This window comes from Miniopterus natalensis, chromosome 2, assembly GCF_054644295.1.
Source record: "Miniopterus natalensis isolate mMinNat1 chromosome 2, mMinNat1.hap1, whole genome shotgun sequence".
Lineage (NCBI taxonomy): Eukaryota > Metazoa > Chordata > Mammalia > Chiroptera > Miniopteridae > Miniopterus > Miniopterus natalensis.
Window position 1 is genome coordinate 151,541,794 of NC_142082.1, and position 23,558 is coordinate 151,565,351.

The 23,558-nt window shown below is 39.0% G+C and overlaps 1 protein-coding gene across 2 annotated transcripts in view; it reads right to left on the reverse strand.

The window, feature by feature from the left end:
- Nucleotides 1–23,558, reverse strand: part of FGD4 (FYVE, RhoGEF and PH domain containing 4) — an 83,992-nt gene that overhangs the window by 19,851 nt on the left and 40,583 nt on the right. For both annotated transcript variants that reach the window (XM_016201445.2, XM_016201444.2), the window contains exons 4-8: nucleotides 23,050–23,557; nucleotides 7,174–7,263; nucleotides 3,297–3,442; nucleotides 2,697–2,853; nucleotides 376–514 (exon numbers count right to left, since the gene is read on the reverse strand). In XM_016201445.2, the coding sequence (XP_016056931.2) occupies nucleotides 376–514; nucleotides 2,697–2,853; nucleotides 3,297–3,442; nucleotides 7,174–7,263; nucleotides 23,050–23,557 (1,040 nt within the window). The remainder of the gene's footprint in view (nucleotides 1–375; nucleotides 515–2,696; nucleotides 2,854–3,296; nucleotides 3,443–7,173; nucleotides 7,264–23,049; nucleotide 23,558) is intronic.

The following is a 23,558-nucleotide window of genomic DNA, read 5'->3' on the forward strand; positions in this document are numbered from 1 at the left end:
TGAAAAAGAATCTTCTGGTGCCAATGCCAATGGGGGGTTTTGTTGCTGGGGCAGGTGGTAGCGAGAGATGGGATGGGAACTCCTGGTATGAGCAAGGTAAGAGGTCCGGGACTGCTGGTGAAGCTATGGAAGCTGAGGTCTCCTGCTGGCTCAACCTCAGGGAATGCTCTCAGTCCTAAATTGTGTCCTGCTCTCTTCCTTTCTTTTCTATCTTGTGAATCCTGGTTGGGTTAATTCTTTTAAAACAACCTTATCAGCTCTGGACCAAATTTTCTGTTTCTAAAGCGGCTATGAGGTCTCTCTTGCTTTGGAATCACAAAGCTGTGTGGCCACTAAGTTATCCCATAATGGGAAGGGGGGGGGGGAAGCATTTACTTTTAGCATCGTTCCAGTCTGGAGAGTCAGGGGGTAACTTCCGCAGGTAGTCCTTAAGGAGCATCTCATACCGGGGAATCCGCTGCACGGGCTCTAGCATGTGGTGCTGCAAGGTCAAGCTTCCACAGATCTTCTGTTTCTATAATTAGGAACGTTTGTAAAAAAAGATTTAAAAATTAGGTTAGCTAGCCAAAAACTCATGTAATACAGAGCTTTCATCAAGGGCAGTATGTCCTACAAAGTATGATCTGTGTATCATCTGCATTAGATATGTCTGTGGTGCTATTAAAAATGGGAATTTTGAACCCCATCCCAACCTATGAAATTACAATTTCTGTGGTTAGGGCCTGGGTATGTGCATTTTAAAACATCCCAGATTCTTCCATTACAGTTTGAGGACCACCAACTTAGGGCAAGAGCAGAGAGGAAAATCAAGCAGAATTTCAAGCAAGAAAATTCCAGATTGCTGGCAACCACTTCAATTAGTCACTGCAAGGGTGTGTGAGGTCACATTATTAAATCATACTCCAGAGATTTTCAAAAGAAGCATCTACTATTTAATGAGCTTCACTAAGAATAACTACATTAAATGACTTTGGACTCAACAGAAACTATTTCATAACAAGGCTACCACAAACGTCATTTCCTTTGAACTTAAAAAAGACTCTACAGAGAAGAATGACAAGATCTGATCATTTTATTATCTGTCAGAAAATTTTAATTTTTCATTAAGTCATGGCATTCTTTTTGCATTAGAAACCAAACTCCCTAACTAGATTTTTATTTTCCCCTGGGTGAAACTGAGTCTATAGCATTTGTTTTCAATAAACTGTTACTATAAGACATGAAAAAGATTACTTGAAAAGATGTGTTCTTGTTTATATTAAACAAAGCATAAATCTCCTTAACATATTTACCCAACTCATACCATGATTAAGGCAAGGGTATAAACGTCATATTAAGACATGATGTTTGCATTTTAAACAAACGAGAAACCAAAGGTTTCGCAGAGAAAGGGTCATTTAATGTGAACTTGGATGAGGGCAGGCTGTGGGTGAAGATGAAATATGTGGGGCATGAAACATGTTCAGTAAAAGGGAACAACTGAGTTTTGTTGGCAAATAATATATTTGTAGGGAAATGGGATGAAGGAGAAACAGTAATCTGGGGTAATCATGTAAAACTGGGTTTAGTATTGTTTCATCTACAGGTTTTCACGCAGGTGAATGATTTCATTAGAGGTGTATTAAGATCAACCTACTGCAATGTGGCTTTAGGAAGATGGGGGGAAACTAGTTTGGAAGTTATTATTGTAGACCAGGAAAAGTAAAAAGAGTCTTAAATTAGCATGGAAGCTGAGGGCTAATGGCTTTACTTAATAAATATTAATGTTATAAGTTTAGCTATCTCATTTGATTTTCTCTAACACACACGTACACACACATCCAAGAAAATATTACTGATCTCAAAATTTGTAAAGAAACTCAGAAGAGTTAGGAGAGCTTTCTAAGGTCAAATGATTGTGAGCGGCAGACTAGGATTCTAAACTAGGTTAGCTGACTCTCAATCCATCATTCCTTTCACAACCCCATCAATTCCTCATAGGTATATAGATGACAGACATTGTAGAGACAGATTTCAGATTTGATGAAATAATGACAGCCATCACCACCATCAGGTAGTGAGTATTCTTTGCTAAAGTGTAAATATTGAAAAGGAATTCCCTAGAACACATAAGATGCTGGGGTTGGGGGTTCTGTTGCTCCTCGATACTCTCTCTTGTGTTTCCTCCTCTATATTTGCCTGTGAGATAATATACTCAAGGTGCTTAACCTGGAGCTTGTTGCACAATAATAGTTACTAACAATTTTGACTAGAGAATCAAACAGAAATTACTACGGCATTATTAAAATGCATTATCTAGGTATAATAAAATTTTTAAAAAGTCAGGACATATAAGCAAAGTGACCAAAAAAATCCAGAATAATTGTTTCTAAAATGTCAGGATTTATAGCAATCATTCCTTATATTCATTCCAACATCTCCACCTCTGAACGAAAGTCAGAGAAGCACAGAACTAAATGGGAATTCACTTTGTAATTTACATGGACCATGATAAAACCGCTCTCCTGGTCTCAAAAGCAAATGGAGAATTTACTGCTCAACACATGTATATGCTCAATATTTTAATTTTGCAGAGATGATTTTTGCATAATTCAGAGTTGAATGGAATTTGCCTAGGTGTGTCGGACAGATCTAGAAGACTTTATGATTTGTACAGAAAAACGGATACACAGCCTTGAACAAAGGAGTCATATTACCTGAATTTCTTCAACCACTGACTTGAACTGGGGAATACGCTCTGTCATGTTTTTAACCAATTCCATTGCGTTATCAAATCCCTTCACATACTCTCCATACATCTTAAGGAATGGTGCCAGTTTCTGAAGGATGTCACCAATTCTAGGGGTAGTTTCCCTGTATAAAATATAGAAACAAGTCATTAAGATTTCTTATAGAATAAATGAATTAAAAGGACTTCAAATGATCACTTTTCTACACATACCCTACGCTTATCGAATCCACTTTGCTGTGAGATTGGCAGATAGTGAAGGAAGGCGGAGAATTACAGGAAGTTTAGGAATGACATAGTAAGGAGAGGGGCTAAGAAAATCTTGAAGACCCAGGTTACCCTTAATATCTTATCTTCACTAGTTGAAATAGTTTGGAGGGTAGAGATGAAACCCTTTTCAACTAAAATTGAAAAAGTACAACTTCTATTATTGGTCTATAAAATAAAAATTTAGCACAAGTGTTTGGCCACAGCTCTGTGTAACACCAGTATTTCAGTGTAGTGGCTGAATAACACGACATCTAGAATCACCGCCTTAGGCAGAGCATTTGCTCTCTACTCCTCTTACCATTCTTGCATTCGCTTCTCCAGTTCTGGCAACAGGAATTTACTATGGAAGGCATTTATTGATGAAATATTAGAAAAGATTTTATTCACCATCTCTGCTGGAAAGGAGCCTCGATTTGCCTCTTCCAATAGTTTGCAATAAAATACCTGAGTAAGAGAATTGAGCAAAATTACTTCACATTTATTGGCTTGCCCCTGGCACTGGGGTAGGCACACAGCAGGCTCTTCAGTAACTTTTTGCGGAATAAATGAAAAAGTTCGTGGTTTAAGAAATCAATCATTTTTGAACTGTAGGAGTGAGTATGTGCTTTGATTGAGAAGAACCAGGAATTAGAATTAGGAAACCTTGACTCTAATCTAGGCTATGCCTCTTTCTGTGGGATGTTAAGCTTTTCTTTACCAAAGAATTTCCAATGGAGGTTAACAGGATTCACCTTTCCTATCCATAGGTAAAGAGATTAAAAAAAACACCCACCTTTACATACACATCACAATTGTGGTATTTTCCACTCCTGTTTGTGTTCTGAATGACTTATATGTCATTGACTATATATTGCCTTTACTGTCATTTGTTGGCATGAATCTCATTTTTTCTATTAAAACTGTCCACTCCTTGAGAAGGGAAGACATCATGATTTAGTTTCTATAGTATAAAAGGTACTTAGTTTCCACAGTAGAAAAGGTGCTTAATAAATAGTTGGTCAGTGGATGAACAAAATAATATTTTAGTTCTCCAATGTTTTCCTGCTTTTTAGTAAAAACTAATGCATAACTTAAAACACTGGTATGAGGATAGAAAGATCTTCTCCTGCACATGATAACAGGTGTCTTAAAGACAATAAAAAAGAATCTGCAGTCTTAGCTATACTCCAGTAGGGCTACTATTCCTATTGCCATTCTGTTAAATGCAGGCAGGCAGAAGGAGGTCTGATCCTTCATAATGTCCAGATGGTTGTTAGTTTTCTAAATTCACCTCCACTGCATTTTCTTGGGAGGCGAAAAGAACACAAAATTATGTCCCTGGAGACTCCAAAAGACAGGATATTGTAGTAATTAAGACTCTAAAATTCTCTAAGGTCAGTAACCATAGCTGAACAAGCTAATGTGGCTGGCAAGAAAAAAAAGGTGTTGGTGGTGGGGTGGGGGGCACAATGCAATTTAAAAAAAGAGACATATCTCCACTATTGGAATACCTAAAAGTCACAGGTCTGTGAGCCCTGTGAGGAAAAAAGTTCTTTCAAAGGCACAAGTGCAGTATAAACTGATTGACTTATAGAGATCTTCTTTGAAAAATGAATATTTGAGACTCGAATTTATTATTTCAAAGAACACAGCTTTAATTTGGCCCCTCAGGGCTCACTGTAACAGGGACAGCTTAGGAATCAATAACAGGGAGTGTGCACAGGATGACCTGCTCCCATGAAGTTCCAGTTTTTCAACGGCAGAAGTGGGACAATTTTTCTTACAACTAACACTCAAACATGGCAACTTTCTCTTCTAATAAGAGGAGTCTGTATTAGCAAACAATCTATCATTTATCTTTGTTCTTTTATCATTAAAGCAGGATTAAGAGATCTTAGTTTTCAACAGTTACTTTTAGGATACATTTCAAAACTTTTTCACAGAACTAGAATAAATATTTATATGGAACCACAAAGGACTGCAAATAGCCATAGAAATCTTGAGAACGAAGAACAAAGTTGAAGGAATCACACTACATGATATCAGACTATACTGCAAGCCCATCATAATCAAAACAGCATGGTACTGGCATAAAAATAAACATATAGATCAATGGAACAGAATAGAAAGCCCAGAAATAAATCCACACCTTTATGGTCAATTAATATTTGACAAAGAAGGCAAGGACATACAGTGGGGTAAAGAGGCTATTCAATAAATGGTGCTGGGAAAATTGGACAGAGTCGTGCAAAAAAATAAAACTAGACTACCTTCTCACACCATACACAAGACTAAACTCAAAATGGACAAAGAATTAAATGTTAGACTCAAAACCATAAAAATCCTAGAAGAAAACATAAGCAGTAAAATCTCGGACATTTCTTATAGTAATATTTTTTCTGTTATATCTCCTCTGGCAAGGGAAACAAAAGAAAAAAACAAATGGACTACATCAAACTAAGAAATTTTTGCACAGCAAAGAAAACCATCAACAAAATGAAAAGATAGCCCAGTGAATGGGAGAATATATTAATCAATATATCTGATAAGGGATTAATATCCAACATTTATAGAGAATTTAAAACAACACCAAAAAAAATTTAATAATAATCCAATTTAAAAATGGGAAAAGGACCTGAATAGATACTTCTCCAAAGAGGACATCGAGATGGTTAATAGACATATAAAAGGAGGTTCATCTTCACTAATCATCAAAGAAATACAAATTAAAACCACAATGAGGTATCACCTCACACCTGTCAGAATGTCTACCATCAATAAAACAAGTGTTGGCGAGGGTGTGGACAAAAGGGAGCCCTGGTGTACTGCTGGTGGGAATGCAGACTGGGGCAGCCACTGTGGAAAACAGTATGGAGCTACCTCAAAAAATTAAAAATGGAACTGCCTTATGACCCAGTGATTCTACTTCAGGGAATATATCCAAAGAAACCCGAAACACTAACTTGAAAGGATATATGTTCCCCTGTGTTCACTGCAGTGTTATCTACAATAGCTAAGATTTGGAAGCAGCCCGAGTGCCCATCAGTAGATGAGTAGATAAAAAAGCTGTGGGACATTTACACAGTGGAATACTACTCAGTCGTAAAAAAGAAGGAAGTGTTGCCTTTTGTGACAGCATGGGTGGACCTAGAGAGTATTATATACTAAGTGAAATCAGCCAGTCAGAGAAAGATAAATAGCATATGATTTTACTTATATGTGAAATCTAATAATCAAAATAAACAAACAAAATAGAAACAGATTCCTAGATACAGAGAACAGATTGATAGCTGTCAGAGGAGAGGGGGATTGGGGGTCTGCGTGAAAACAGTGAAGGATTAAGCAAAAAACACCCACAAAAAACTCTTAGACAAAGACAACAGTCTGGTGATTCCCAGAGGGATAGGGGGTGGGGGGAGGCAGAAGAGGGTAAAGGGGAATAAATGGTGACAGAAGGAGATTTGACTTGGGGTGGTGCACACACAATACAATATACAGATGATGGATTACAGAACTGTACACCTGAGACCTATATAGTTGTCACCAATGTCACTCCAATATATTCAATTAAAAAATAAATAAATACTGGAAAAAACAACTTTCTCTGCAAATGTGCATTTGAAATGATACTCAAGGCTCTACCATGATGAAAGCAGAAAATGTGATAAAGTACACTCACATATTCAACAAATATTAACTGTGCAACATTACACCAGGCACTGTATTAAACGTTTCATACAAGGCTGGACAAGGGAACTCTCAAAATCCCTTCTGGCCCTATGACTGTAGCCACTCAGATCATGCGCACAGGGCTGAACAGCAAACGAGCCAAACAGAATCAGTGATATATTCATGTTAGTATCACATCAGCATTACCAATCTATTATTTAGATTGTAATAATAACATGGCATACAGGATCACAATAAATGGTCAAGAAACAGACTAGTGTTTGGAGCTGAAAGACACAAGATACAGGCACTTGTGACTTGTACTGAGAGTCCTTCAGTCTGCTCTTTATGAAGTATAAACCCTTTATATCCAGTGAATTCACTACAAAGCTGGAAATGTTTTAAACTTCCTTTCACTGGCCAAAAATGGTCAGGCCCTTCTTTGTAGTTTCTTAACACTTTAATTATTGAGTTAAAATAATGTATAGTACCAAAAATTTAAATAATCCTGAAAAGGAAAATATTACCTGATCTAAGAGGTCAAGTCGGTTAACGTAAGCTCTTTCTGTAAGCAAAAGTTCGTTGGCTATGTTGTGAAGTTTTTGTTCATTTGTTTCCTACAAATAGAATAGATATTTGCATATTAGGAAATAAAGTTTGGACAATATTTCTCAAGTAATAAACACATTATCAAATGACTCGATTAAAACAGTTTTCTCAAGCTTCTCAGGTACCCAATTCCTTTTAGCCATCAAGGAACATCCAGCCAGAAAGAAACAAAATTAGAAACAAGTGATTTGCTAGATGTAACAACTTTTTTTTTAATAGTTTATTTTTAGAGAGAGAAGGGAGAGAGAAACATCGATGTGAGAGTGCAATATCAATCGGGGGCCTCCTGCACACTCCTACTGGGGACTGAGCACCCAACTTGGGCATGTGCCCTTGACAGGGAATCAGAGGAAAGCAGCTGGCAACCTTCGGGTTCACAGGATGACGCCCAACCAATTGAGCCACACCGGTCAGGGCCTGTAACAACAACTTCTTTGACGGCTACAGCAGTCATTTATCACTATCATCCATCTTTTCCTTGAAACATCTTTTATCTTTTCCAGTTCCCAGACACTATACTTTTCTCGTATTTCTCCCACCTCCTTTGGCCTACTCTTTGGATACCATTTCATCACTCTCTCAAACATCTTCTCTAATTACCAGCTCTATGCACAGAACTCTTTGCCTTTGCAGAAAAACATTTCACTGTGGAAAATTTCAATCATATAGAAAAGTAGAGAAAAGAGTAAAATGAACCTCCATGTGTCCAGCACTAAGATTCAACAATTATCAACTCATTGTTAATCTTGTTTTATCTATGCCTCACCTACCTCCTTTTACCCATATTTTTGTTGTTGTTTAGAGAGACAGAAACATCGATGTGAGAGAGGAACATGGATTGGTTGCCTCTTGCATGCACCCTGACCAGGGATCGAATCCACAACCTGGGTATGTGCCCTGCGATGGAACTGAACCCACTACCTTTTCTTGTACAGGACGGCGCTCCAACAGAACCACACTGCCCAGGGACTTTTACTCATATTTTTAAATTAAATCCATTTTTTTTTTTTAAAAGGGGAAGTGGGGTATTAGATTTCAGAAGTGAGAATGGGTGATTTACAGGTAGTTGAGGAAGAGGCGAACATACACGGCGGGCAAATTCTATTTAAAAAAATATTTTTATTGATTTTTAGAGAGAGGGAAGGGAGAGGGAGAGAGAGAAACATATCAGCTGTTGCCTGCATGCCCCCCACCAGCAATCTCACCTGCAACCTGAGCATGTGGCCTGACTGGGAATCAAACCAGCAACCTTTTGATGCACTGAACATGCCCAACCAACTGAACCATACTCTTCAGGGCTATTATTTCTTCGGTATATATTCACTTAAATATATTTGTAGACCCCAGCTAGTTCCATGAGGATGGGAACAATTTTTCCTTGTTAACAGTTCTACCTCCTGTGTATACTACAATGCTTCAATAAAATATTGACACACAATAAAATACTTTGTTTCACATACCCAACTACTGTTGGACATTTATTACCACTTTGACATGGTGTTAACGTAAAACTAAACTCATCCTTTATGGAAAACATCTATTCTACCACCATCCCCAAACTTGACCATCCTGGCAATGGTGCCATCCCTTTCCAGTTATGTCTTTGGCATCTTGAATTACTTTACACTCAGTTTCCTGCCACAAAATCCAGTCAGCTACCAACTCCTCTCAGGCTATTATGTCTTTAGTATCCATCCTTTAAGTTCTTATCACTGCTACTCTGTTTTGTTCATACTGTATCTCAAGCCCAGGCCAATCAATAGTTGCCAAATGCTCTGATTCCATCGTTTTTTGGCTCTAACCTACCTTGTATACTCTGTATGAGGAATCTTTCTAAAACTCTGCTCTGCCCAGATAATCCTATTTTCCGTAGAAAGAGAAAAGCCTTCCCTCAATGACAGGATAAAACCCAGATTCTGGGTCCCATTCAGGTTGTTCCAGCCTCGTCAAACTTCTCTCTCACTGTATCTTTACAGGCACATTTTCCTCCAAACACACTAATCTACCCACCTTCATCCAGGCATGTCCCTGGCCATCCCCAAACCTTCCTGTTATCCTTTCTGCTGGCAAATGCGCTTGCTGTACCTTTCTAGGTGTTTCAGACTTTCTTTCCTTTTGAGGACCTGCCGAATGTCCATACCTTGCCTATGGAGCCTTCTTTATCTGAAACCCTTGGTGTTGGTCCTTATTAAAATACATTTATATTTTATACCTAAAACATTTTTTTTTATTTAGAAAATTCTACCTACTCACTTTCCTGAAATACCCTTTTCACTCTAGGAGAGTATGAAATGTAATAAAGGTTTAGTAAAACTCTAGTACCAAAGCAAACCAGTCTATCTCAAACCAGGGTCTAATTTTAAACTATGTAAAATGCTATTAAGCTGTAGGAATGCATCACGGTATTCAACATATACGACATCTACTTTATGTTTTATACGCAGCATACTTTCCAGTGTGGAACATGACCAAGTTGCTTCTTATAGCAGTACTGAGATGAGGTTATTTTTATGTGATGTCTTTAGGTAAAATAGCATAATACTATTTAAATACCATTTAAACAATCTGTGGTCTCAGAAATACCTAAATAACAACTATGTAGTCAGCAAATTCCCCAACTAGTCAAGATTTTGATTTAATATAATAAATTCAGGGTAAAGCACTAGCACTGTTACTTACCTGCCTGGTAGGCATCATTCTTAATGATATCCAGACTTGGTTAGTGTATAGACCCCACCGCTACATAGCCTTTCCTTTGGGGAGACTAATCTCACTCCCAGATCAAAAGGGGGGGCGCTGAATGGTGTAATAACAACGGGTACACAGCGATTGGTTCAGGAGCCAAGGAGACAGGAGGAAATGTGCAGGCGGGGGTGGGGGTAGAGGCGGGAAGGGGGGTTTGGAAAAGGAGGCTCCCTGCTCTTAAAGGAAGAACCACGGAAAAAGAGCTCCCTCCTTGCTGCCCCATGTAAATGAGGGTACCTATGTAGGCTTAAATGCCATGAGTGGTCGTTCCATAGCCAGAGGTGAAGCCAATAAAGGTTGTTATTGCTGAAGCCAGGTCAAGTATTTGTAGCATCCTGCTTAATATAGAAAACAAATGCCGTGAAACACATGCAGTATATTCCAGGAAATTAAATAACTTTCAAGTTTTTTAAACAATTACTACTTATAATGGAAAATACTTAACGAACTAAGAATGTCTTTGAAACTGTGACAAATACACAGTAAATACTTAAGAAATCTATCCACATGTCAGGGGAAGATAAAGTAGTATGTTCTTCCACACAGGAAATACTGATCTGCATCAACACTACAAGTTATTTGTGTTTGTTTTGTTTTTTAAAGCCGGGTTTATTGATATCGTGCACAAGTGATAGTGAAATTGACCCTTTTGGTGTCAAGTTTTAGTTTTGATCATATCACCATCACAATCAAGGTACAGAACACTTCCATCAGATTCATCTTAGGTCTTTGTACTCAGTCCCATTCCTCGCACAGGACCAGTGCCTGGCAATCGATCTCTCCTGTTCCAGAGCATTGTGTAAATGGAATCACACAGTATGTGCCTTTTGCTTCTCACTTCTTTCATTTATCAAAATGTATTTGAGATACCTCCATGTTTCATTGTTAGTAGTCTGCTCTTTTCAAGCTCCTGGTTTTATAATAATAGTAGCGATGCTTCTTTTTGACTCACACTCTTTTATATGTTCTGATTTTCGTTCTGAAAAATAGCTTTTCAAAAATAATCCTGAGGAATTTGTGCTTTAATAAAATAATGTATCTTTTATTTGTCAGAATTCATTAACCAACAGGCCAGCCTGTCAATTATCGCCACGCAATGAAGCCACCCCTGAGGTTTTCCGCATCCTATGGGTTCTTAGGATGCTTATAAACAACAATCTTTTGCTTACTGCAAGTCATAGTTTAGCTGAACATGGCAAATTGTGGGTAACCTGGTAATATTTTGCAAAATCCAGGGGGATACCAGCAGTTATTAGCAAAAGCTATGTTCCTTCCACACAGATGGTCTTCTAACCGCTAGGTCCCTGACCTTGCCAAAAGCAACACAAAGACAAGCAAAAGTAAGCTCGCTGACATGGTTTAATCACTCACGTAGGTTACTAGGGATTTTGTGGTTGAGGCCAGGAAATCACTGACTCATGGGCCTTGTTTTAGGTCAATCGCAACAACAATAATAATATCACTGTAAAACTACCTAATCCTTACAACATCTTTATAAAATAGATACCATTACTATTCTCATTTTACAGGCAGCACGTACAAACAACAAAATCCCCAGGCTGGAAGAGGCCTGGAAACTTGCCCAAGGTCATGCAGTTAGAAGGCCACTGAATCAGATTCTTATCTTGTATGTGACTTTAAGTAACTATTCACTAATAGTGGGTACTCACTCTAACCCTTCTTTGCAACAAAAAATAAGACTGCATCAAGTGACTGCAAGTGAACAAACTAACAAAATATCAAATATACACTTAAAATTGAAATGTGGTATCTACTACATATTTTAAATTATATGTTAATTATTTTTTCAACAAAAGTTCAACTTAGCCCTGGCTGGTGGGGCTCAGTGGATAGAGCATCAGCCCGTGAACTGAAGGGTCGTGGTTTGATTCCTAGTCAAGTACCTGGGTTGCAGGTTCAGTCCTCAGCCCCAGTCCGGGTGCGTGTGGGAGGCAACCAATCGATGTGTCTCTCTTGCATCGATGCTTCTCTCTCTCTCTCTCTCCCCCTCCCTTCTTCCCCCCACTCTCTCTAAAAGTTAAAGGAAAACTTAAGGGTTAACAAAAAAATTCTACTTAAAGCTGACTTTTCAGCATTTTAGTAATAATTATCAGGTATAAAAGTCCAGTCATATTTCATGTAATAATATGATAGCTTCCAACTTTAAAAATTAATTTAGTTACTAAAAAACTAGTTTAGTTACTAAAACTCATCTACGAGTACATTTAGGGAGAAATATACGATCCCTCTGCATGCCTGGGGCTCTTATTACTCTATTAGGCTTATGTTTAAATAATGGACAAGATAGTTATAAAATTGTTGATACACTGGGGTTGTAGCCTAATTTTTTTAAAAATAGAAAGTTAAATAGGTAAAGTTATATAATACTGGTCCTTACCGTTTGCCATTTCAAAAGTATATAACCCCTACTTTGTGCTTAGCACTTTACTAAGAAGTCTAATGATTTGTTCTTGTGGTTCTCTGGAAAACATTAATAATTACACAATATTGATTAAATAAGTAATCCTATTTGATTTTATTAGAAGCTAATACACAAGCTTGACTTTTCAAAATAATGATAAATATTTTATTTTAAAAATATCTTACTTTTGATGTCCCTCTATACGATAGAGGGATTGGGTTTGTCTCCTGACCGGGGCCAGGGATCAAACCTGCAGCCCAGGTACCTGCCCTTGACCAAGGATCAAACTGAGACTCTTCGGTGCACAGGCCGACGCTCTAACCATTGAGCCATAGCTGCCAGGGCCAATTATTTTAAAATGAATCCGATATTGGTGGTATGCGTTATAACTCTTCAATTATGCTTTATAACTCTTCAATACAAGTTCTCATGTGATTTCATTTTAAGCCGAAATAATTTTTTTCTAAAGCATCGAATCAAATCTACTGAAAGTTATTACAGCCTTTCCCACATATTTATGAGAAGTTATATTAAAAATAGTATGTATATAAATTATCAGGTTTTTATAGGACCAGAATGAATAGTTCTTCGCCCTAGGGAGTTTCTGCCCAAATCTGCTGTCAGTTAATTATATTCTTCACGGAGAAGGAAGATGTAGCTTTGCATAGGTACACACAACTCTGTGGTCCCTGAAGCCCACTAATTCATAATGAGATGAGTCAACTCAGGGAATACACACTTGATTTTGTACCACAAGTCATGAGATGCATCAAAATTTTGGCATCGTTTTTAATGTATTTCCAGACATCGAAGTCTTCAATGTGGTTCAAAGTCATACAGCTAGTAAGGGATGGAGCCAGAGTCAAACCCAGGTCTGTGAAAACAAAGCTCTTGCTCTGCCACAGCCTTTTAACTAAGAGAACTCCCTCTGGATTTGGGGAACAAGAAAAGGAGAAGGTAAGGGAATAAAACACAGATTTTGCGTTCAATTAAGATCATGTAATAATGCCCTAAGTAAGGTCACGTGGTCTCAGGGAAGCTTTGGAATCAGCAAGAAGTTTATCAGCAGGGTCACAGGACAAAAAAAGGGGATTACCCACTAGGACACACAGACCTTACTCCTGCCCTGGTGCTTCACAATATAGTGTCACAAGCATAAACGGGCTATTTTAGCATGATCTTCCAGAAGCCCTGAAAGCAAAGTCTAAACCTGCTTTTGACCGAGCACCAATGGTTTTCCAATCTTATGTCCTCTACACACAGTTGCAGCAGAAACAAACAAAAAAACAAAACACAGGAGAACAGGTGTGTGTGAGAGCTTCTAATCTGAAGGATATAGTGACATCCTTTTGAGATAAGCGGGGGAGGAGGGAGAAACAGAGCTTGCTCTGACAAGGGCCATTTGGTTACTTGCGTCACATCAGACATCTTGGAAGTAAGTGGCAGCAAAGAGAGAATTCTGCTCCTCTTATATTCAACTTAGTATACATAGACTAAGCCATCTTTTGGGGTTTGCAGCAATTACAGATCAGACACCAAGAAGAATTTAACAAATACAATCAATAACTGAATTAACCTGTCCCAAGTCTAGACAGAACATCCAAGAAATTAGGTCATTTATAAATATTTCTGATGATAATTCCCAAGAGTTAAAATCTTGTACATATTAAGAGTGCCTTATGTTGTAACAGGTTATGGTTTTTAGGCAAGAGAAACAAAACATAGGAAACCTAGGTTAAAAAGGAAGAGGTACCCAAACGTATCTTTGTGCATCCCATAGGAGTACCTGTTTAAAATGGAAATGACAGAAGGTGATAGGATATATACCAGGCAGGATATGTTGAATTCTGGATCTACTGAGGGACATCTCCGGTCACGGGCTTATTCACCTTGACTTACAAATGAGGAAACAGGACTTTATTTTATGTTTATTTAACAAACACAAAGCTCTTATTATGTTTCAAGCCACTGTTCTAAGTCCTTTACAACTAGTAAATGGTCTGATCCTTGTAACAATGTTATGAGGTAGGCATTGTTATCTCCGTTTCACAGATGAGGAAACTGGGTACAGAGAGGTTGAAGTGACCTGCTCAAGGTCACACGGCTGGTAAGTGGCTGAGTTGGGATTCAAACCTAGAGTCTGGCTCTTGAGCTTGTCTTCCTGACTACCAGGTTACAGTGTATTGTTTTCTTTTTCTTTTTGTAAGCACATAATTGTTTTGCTTTTGTATCTGAAAGCCACATACAACAACTGCTGTTTTCCAGATCTGATGTTTCCATTCCTCTCACACCCGCACTAAACTGGATCTATATGTGCATTGTGACCTCCACGCACCTGACTGTCCCATATCTTCTGGTTCATGGCAACACTGTGTCCATTATCCCCTTGTTCTCTTGGCACTGCTGACTAGCTGGTCCTGGCTTACTCCCTCTTCAGGTTTGCTTCTCTTTCTTGAGTTCCAGGCCACTAAGCAATGCTGGAAAGACTGACTGGTCCCATCATCTTTGACTTGGACCCTCAGAGTCATGGTCTCAAATTATCACAAGAGCTAACCTTCTCCACTGTCCTCAAGCTCCAAGCCCCATCCCTTGAGGACATCTCACTGGCCCCTAGGGGCACTTCCCAATCCGACACATCCAGCACCAAACTTCGGTGTCATCTCTACGCGGTGGTCTCTCCGTACCTCACTCACTGAGTTCCAGACTCTGCTTGACTTCTCTTCTGCTCACAACAGGGAATTCACCCTCTCAGGTACGCTTCAGAGCCTTAGCTTTATCTTTGAATTCTCCTTTCCCCTCCATCTCATGGTATCTTAAATGATGGTCATTTATTTATCTCAATCCTCCATCTCAACCATTAGTTTCCTCATTGTGTTCACTGCAGTGCCTTGCCCTCAGTATATGCACAATATAAATTCACTCAATTTAATTCAATTACCCAGATTCTCTGACCTAGTTAGCTGTACTCTCCAAGGCAAGGCCTAGGGTTCCGGGTTAACTAGAGTTCCAAGTTCTAAATGACGACTGTCCCCATAAGCTCACTGATACGCCCATGTGCTCCACCCTCTCAAGCCCGTTGGTTCTCGCATTACTCTCTCTTCTTCTTTTTCTTCTCAGATAATTTGCTGTGTTCCTCTTTTGATTACGTTTGTGCTTCCAGGGTGCAGGCCTGGGCCTTTTTCTGTTCCTACATATTTTATTTTGGAAATATTAATCACGCCCTTGTGTACATCCTCTTACATTCTTCATCGACTTTTCCGAGCTCCAGACTCACACGTCCACTTGCTTAGTCAATACCTCCAAATGGGTGTCTTGTGGGTGTCATAAACAGTTTTTCGAGGCTAACCTAATCAGCAACTCTACGCCCTGCCCTCCTTCCAAGCACTGTTCCTTTCCTTCCTGTCTGCCCCTCAATTACTTCATTAACATGTTAGGAAATCAAGGTCTGGAGAGTAGTGCTAAGGTGCCATGTCCAAGGTCACCTAGTTGGCAAGTGGTGGAGCTGGGACTTGAACTCTCCTTTTTAATCAAAAGCCTTACTCCTCAACCAATAAACCACAATGTCTCCAGAATATTCCATTTCTGTTTTAGAAATCTTCAGCTGGACATCCCAGAAGCCCTTCAAATTCTATATGTGTAAATCCAATTTATTTTTTGCCCCCCCCCCCAATATGTTGTTCCATTTATTTCCTTGTCGTGTAATAATGGTACACCATGTGCCACTCATCCAAGCCAGGAGTTGAACATGACTCATTCCCACATCCAGTCACCGGATCCTCAGGAGTCTCTCTTCCTGGTCCTAAGCCTCTGCTGCAGCAAGGCCACATCCTCTCACACCTGGACTCCTGAAGTTGTTTATTAAGTACACTGCTCCATCTGTTTTTCCTTTAATCTGACTCATCCTTCTAAAACCCACAGGTGTAAGATCATGTCACTTCCATGCTTTAATTGTCTCTGAGGCAGATAGCACTAGGCTTACGGAAAGTTTGAAATAACGTGTGTGTGGAGGGGGAGAACCTATGCTTCGTCCAACAAAACAGGATGTAGAATGGCCATACTTTATGCTAGTGAATATGGTTTTAAAAAAATTGGCTCAGGAAAACAAGGTGGAATGTTAAACATCAAAGCAGCTCTCTCTGGGTGGTAGAACTATGGATGCTTTTTGTGTTTTCTATGCTTTGCTGCATTTTCTTGACTTCCTATGAGAATTATTAATTTTTACTCAGGCTTTCAAAAATCTTTTTAAAAGTCTTCATTGTTCTCAGTCAGGGGGAGAAAATACAACGTAGGCAATGCAAACCCATTGCAATTTGTCCTTAGCTTACACTTTCTTTTGAAGCCCCTCAGTCTATCCTCACACTCATTTCTCTAGTCCTCTGGTCTCTTACTATGAGGTCAGAAATACCCCAAATATGACATCTACTCTTTTGCCTCTACTCATTCCTCCCACTTTCCTTCTGCCTAGAAGCACTCGTAACCTCCTTCCCGTCTATTCTGGACCACTCAGCAACCTCCCACTCTTTCATCAAACCCAATTCAATTGCTTCTCTACAGCCTGCCCCCCATCAGCCATCCTCCAGGCACCCTTGTTTCCTCAGCTGTGTTTCTGAAGCACGCATTCCCCATATTATGGTGATTTCCTGGTGTTTTCTCTCCACTCAGCAGACTGAGGTTTTGTGGGCGGGACTTGTCTCATTCATTTCTTTTAGCACCTGGAGAGTGTACCTGGCACACTGAATTTTCAGATTGCACAATAGGTGGTATTTTCAGGTACAGACTCTCCGAAGTTCATTTCTTCTCATTTCTTTCTCATACCTTTCCAACATACTAAACAAAGTTGCCACAAAACAAAGTTGTTTCTGAGTTCACCATTCAGTTATAAGCGAGTAAAGAAAAGCCATCCTCTAGAATTTTATGAACTATCCACATGGTTAGTGGGCAACTTTTCTGTTATCCTGAACATTGTTTTAATACTCCTATGACTGTAGTTGGAGCTCTCACTGTACCAATAGCAACAACAAAAGACCAATCTGTCAAGATGGATAATTTCTTGGTAGCACTTTCACTTGCTTGGAATTACAGCTGGTTTGGCGAGAGAAGAAATAGCTAAGGAGTCACTTACTATGTCTTCAAATCTAACTAGACCTCAACAGTTGTCCTCCTTAGTTTTTAAGAAGTGAACTGATAGAAATTTAAAGCTTTACCAAAACAAAAGCAAAAACAAAGCCTGTTGACCATCATAAGAAATGGATAACCAAGATGAGGATTGTCCTATCTCCCAGAAGACTTTGATACCTCACGTTATATCCTGTAAAATTAATCACGTTTTAAGAATTAGAATTAAACTCAGTGGGGAGAACTTGACAGAAAAAGAGGAAACATGAGCTGATCTGAATTAAAGCAATGGTTTTCTATTCATAATTTACTTCTGAATTTCATTGGGTCATTCTTTTCCCTAGGAGATGATTATCTTCTTAATTTTAATTTGAGGATGTTCAAAAGTTATAAGCCTCAGGCTCATGTAGTAATATAATATATAAGGTGATAATTAAGAAACCAGAAATAACTCGGAAATAAACATTGACATGTTTAAAAAAAGTTTTAAAATGTTTCTATAAATCTCCATTTTGTGGTTGGCCACTTCCTTCTTCATCTATCCCCTACTTGATTATGTAATTTCTTTCATTTTTGGTGAAAGGAAAGATTACCTTTAAAAAATTTTATTTCTAGAGAATGACGTAACCAGCACGGGACATAGGCTATTCCTGGCTTCACTTCCCCACCACCAAGAATGACTACCAACTATTTAAGAACAAGAAACCACTGAGAGAATCCTAGTACACAGAGTAAGGCTGAGGCACCCCCACACCACTGGGACCAAGATGGGCTGCACCAGAAGGGTGGCATGGCCCTACTGAGCTAGCCTGTCAGGTGCCTTTGGTTCCACTGAGAGACACACCATCTGCCACCACCTTCAACAATGATTCCCAAACAAATGGAGAAGAAAGGAGCAGGAGGAAGAGGAGGAATGGCAGGAGACTGTGGCGCATGCAATAAAGCTGCCCATCGGGTGGGGTCTAGGGTCTGGCCTGATGCCAGATTAGCTCTAGTCATGGAGCCAAAGCCAGACAATAGCAACTACCTCCTCCCTTTTCCCGTTAGGTGATGAACTGAGGACAATGCCATTCACTCAGCGTGACTATTGATACATGTTCGGAAAGAAGTCTTTGATACAAAAGTAAAAGCCAACAATCCTAGGGCAAGTTATATTTTAAAGAAGTTTTGGCCTAGGACTGGATTTTAAAAAGGGAGAACTTGCTTATACACAGTTAATTTATTTGCAAAAATTCCATTCCTTCCTGGGGGGGGGGGTAGTGGAGAAAGACAAAAAGGCAAAAAAATCAGAGACTTTGGGGGCGTGAGGTTACTTATATTGAGGAAAATATATAAATCTATTTTGATACTACATTTTATGAGGTAGGAAATCATCCCTGTGGATATTTTAACTCTACATAATAATATTATTCTGACTTAAAAAAAAAAAACTGTTTCTCTTATAGTCTTGATAAAACTGGTATTATTAGAGGTTTAATACATTGCTACTTTGAGCTTATGTTACTGCTAACAGAGATTTGTTATTTATTTAAGCTTTAGTCTTAAAAAGCTTATATCTACACACATTTATATTTGAAATTATAGAGGAAAACAATAAATCTCAGAAAAATCTACCAGTATAACACATTAAAGTATGTCTCTGGATATTAAAAGGCTCATGAGCCCTGGCCAGGTGGCTCAGTTGGTTGGAGTGTCATCCTGTGCACCAAAAGGTTGCGGGTTTGATTCTAGCCAGGGCACATACCTAGGTTGTGGGTTTGATCCCCGGTCAGGGCGCACGTGGGAGGCAACCCCTTGATGTTTCTTTCTCTCTCTGTCTCTCTCAATCTCTCTCTCTCTCACCCTCCCCCCCCCTAAAAAAAAATAAAGATATCCTCGGGTGAGGATTTTAAAAAAGGCTCATGCAAACTAAAGAGACATTTACATTTAAATGGCATATTCCATGAATGCAGCATTCCACATCAGTGCACATCTACTAAAACTTACCCACCAAAGCCTACAAATCTGAGAAAAGGTGACCATTTTTCACGACATTTATTCCAAAATGTACTGACTCATTTACCTGAGTCTCCTAATATAATTTAAGATATTTATGATAACCCAAATTTGTCATGCCAAACAGAAATTCTAATACTATTACAAGGCCCCGCTCCCCGCCAGTCTCCTCAAGTAAGCATGCCTGTGCAAGCAGCACACGTGTGCACACGATATTTCTTTGCCTCTAACTTCCCTGGAACTTAGGGGTTTTAATGTTTCCTTATAACAACATCTCCCCTTCAGTAGATCTCAATCTTTTTTAATCTGCTGTAATACATGATTAACCTTAATTTAAAGATACTGTAACACTTTGTGGATAAGAGATAAAGGTATCACAAAGTGTTAACAATTTTCCTTTGACTCTAAGGTTTTTTTAAAATCTGTTTATGGTGGAGTCAACAGTTTCAATAAGGTAGGTATTCTTTATCTTTACAAAGTAAAAAGAACAGTATGCTCTATTCACCACTGAAAGTGATTCTTGATCAAAATACATGAGATAATTAATGAAACAGTTACATAAGCTAAGACTATTTTCAAGTCAGGTCTCAATGATTAATAATGATTGTTCAAGATGCATTTTAATATGTATCTACGTTCATGAACTATCTTTGTGATTCTATTCTACTCCTACCTTCCAGCCCCCAACCCCTCCTTCTCCCACTCCTGGTGGGCACTTGGGAAGTGTTCATTAAATTTAATTCAGGGATGAATAAAACTTATTTAAGGCTATTCTGATGTACATCTCTTTGTCGAGTTACATAAAGACTGAAAATTTTTTTTTCAGCTGTCTGCATAGTGAAACTCAAATATTCCATTATGTCTTAGAAGTTCAACACATCAAACAGTTTAAGAAGCAGCTGATGATCTGGAGTCCGGGCTGTGCTAACAAAGGAACATACCTACATATAACAGCAGAGAATTATGCCGTTATCACTGAAAAGGGCCTTATAATCATATTCAGTTTATATCCTTTAACTAAAGGCACAAAGAACTGACTTGTTGAAGTTCATACTGTTTGTTAGTTAGTGGACAAGCCAGAAGCAGCATTAAAATTTCCTGGTTCCAACTGTTTGGTTCACTATATACTGTTAAATTTTTCATTTTTTTTAAAGATTTCTTTTTTATGTTTAATTGTGGTAAAATGTTACATAATATAAAATTTACCACCTTAACACTTGCATTTTGGAACAAGGAAAGGCAATGCAACAAGCGTCAGAGCAGCAAAGGAGAACACATGGTCACCATGTGGAAGTTAAATCCTAATGCTCCTTCTCAGATGGGAGACCCATGTGGTGTTCAGATCAACAGCTCTGCAGAGAAAAAGAAATTCTTTTCTTCCCACATGTAGCACATGCCATCCACTACTTAAACTCCCATTTAGGAGAAAGGCCAGCTGTACTATTCTAGATTTCACTAGTTTAATAGCAAAGCCCTATTAAGTCTCTCCCAAACCACATACGACTTATCTCTGAAAATAGATACACAATAATATATGACAGAGGTGGGGAAAAGTAGTACCCAGCAACCACAGGCATCATTACCAACTAAAATATTTCCCTTAATAAGAATGGCTCTTACTGTTTTATAAATAGTTGCTCGTGGCATCATCCCAGCGCTAAGGACAGATGTCTGAGCTCTGAGCTTCTTGGTTCTAACCTTTTCCGTTCACCATGGTTCAAGCAGAGAGACACTCACACTCTGTCAAGATGTTAAGATATTCACTTTGCAATGTCCTGTTTCTCTAATGATGTTACCAAGTGTGACTCACCCCCCCCCCCCCCCGCACTTCCTTCTTTGAGCTTTCCCTGCTTGAAAGTCAGCATTTAAAACCAATTCCCTAACCTCAAGAAAACAAACCAGAGGCTCTTTTTTGGAATTTTCTTTTTTTTCAGGGGCAGTGAAAATTGTACCATAAGGTGTATTTCACTTTAAAGTTCTAAATACATCAACCATTCACGCTTTACTCTAATATTTACTATCTATCAGTCCTTTTGAATTTCTGCCTATGTTAATGCCAGTTAAGACACAGCACCATAGCTGGCTGGTGTGGCGCAGTGATTGAGTGTTGACCCATGAACCAGGAGACCATGGTTTGATTCCCAGTCAGGGCACAGGCCCAGGTTGCAGGCCCAATCCCCAGGAGGTAGCTAATCAATGACTTCCTCAACATTGGTGTTTCTCTCTCTCCCCCCTCTCTCTCTTCCTCTCTCTGAAATGAATAAAAACATATTTTTTAAAAAAAGACACAGCACCATAAACAAAAAGTACATAGATTTAGGACTTGGATTTTTCACTTACACATTTTCCCATAATTATCAAATTTTCAACTCTCAACTCTCCTACACAGACTGTCATTTAAAATTGATAAGAGACTAAGTAGTGGAAACGTTTTTCTTGTCTTCAGAGATGTAAACAACTTTCTGTTCCAGGATCTATAACGATCCTTACATTGTACCTTTGATCCAGGAAATCCCAAGTACTTTGTAAAAGCCATTATTTATTAATATTTCCAAAGCACTATACTGACATGGTTAAAGAACATAAACACAGAGGTCTTATCACTACAATTGTATCAGAGTTTCTGATGGAGCACAGGTAAATTATGACCATACTTCACCCACAAATCAGCTCTTCATTAGCACATGGGCAGAAATGCCATTCAGGTGGTTCATTGGACTGCTGCCCTCTTTAGAAAGGATATCAACTTCCAGTTTGCTGCAGTCTCGCCTCCCTCTAGTATATCACTCATGGCTGCTGCATTCATTGACATTTTCTACAGTTTGGCATTTATGTTTGTGAACTCTGGCATCAGGGATATAATACTGGCCTGGGAATCAGGACACAAGGGGTCTCGGCTATTATTGTAACTCCAGAAAATCACTTCAGCTTTCCAGGACTGTTTTTGCTTCTATAAATGAATTGCTTGCTAAGGTGGTTTTTAAAGAGCCTTCTAATTATAAAATTGTGTATTAATTAGAATTTTTTTAAAGAAATTAGAAACCTGGAAAGAGTTACAGATAGCTATTGAGTAATTTGTGACTACTTCCATTTTCATGTCCTTACAAGAAACATTTGCTAGTACAAGTTAATCATCCAAGTCTATTTCTTTTACTAGATTAGAAATGTCTGAAAAGCAAAGATTATACAATTTCCTCTCACTTAGAACATAAATATTATGGATGTAGCTCTAACACCTAGAGTGACAAAGAACATTTTTTTCCTTTGTAAATAAAAGTGATGTTTATGGTTTTCCTGTATCAGTCTTCACACTATTCTGACTCTTGTAATCACAATAGATCAACAGAAGCTACAGAGAGTAGGGAAAACACCCATTAGCAGCTAGAGCTAGAAAACTGTTGAACTGGTGGCCAGGGTGATCTAACTCATTCATATCATGGGTGCTATGAAACAGTTTTAAAACAGCAGTGGGGCGATGAGGGCTCCCTCCTACTTATGAGCTGGTCTCACACTTTACCTTCATCTCCTGGGGCTGGTCCAGCTGTTCTAGTTCCAGAGGGCTTTCTCCATTTTCCCTCTCCCGGGCCTCGGCTTCTGTGTCTGCCCTTCCTTCTTCCAGGGGGAGGGCTGGGTCCACACTCAGAGTCCTGCAGCTACTGTCAGAAGCATTTTCATCAGAGTCATTTGTTGTGGGTGAGGTGGGGCCCGCAGTACTTTCGTCTCCCGCTCCATTCACTAAGGTCGTATCAGGCAAGGGTTCAGCAGTTTGAATAGGAGTATCTGGGCTAACAGTGGCCATGTTCTCCTCCACGCACTCCACCTGGTGTTGTGCCTCCATTACACCGTTAGCAACACAAGTCTGTACTCCCTGAGTTGGACCTGGAGCATTTCCCGGCTTCTGTGGTGGGTGCTGGGCGGACAGTTTTTGCTGAGGTGTGGTTGTCAATCCATACCTTCCCGGGGTCCTAGGAGCATTTAGGTTCATAGCTGAATTCTTCTTCACATCGCCGTAACTTGATAATGCGC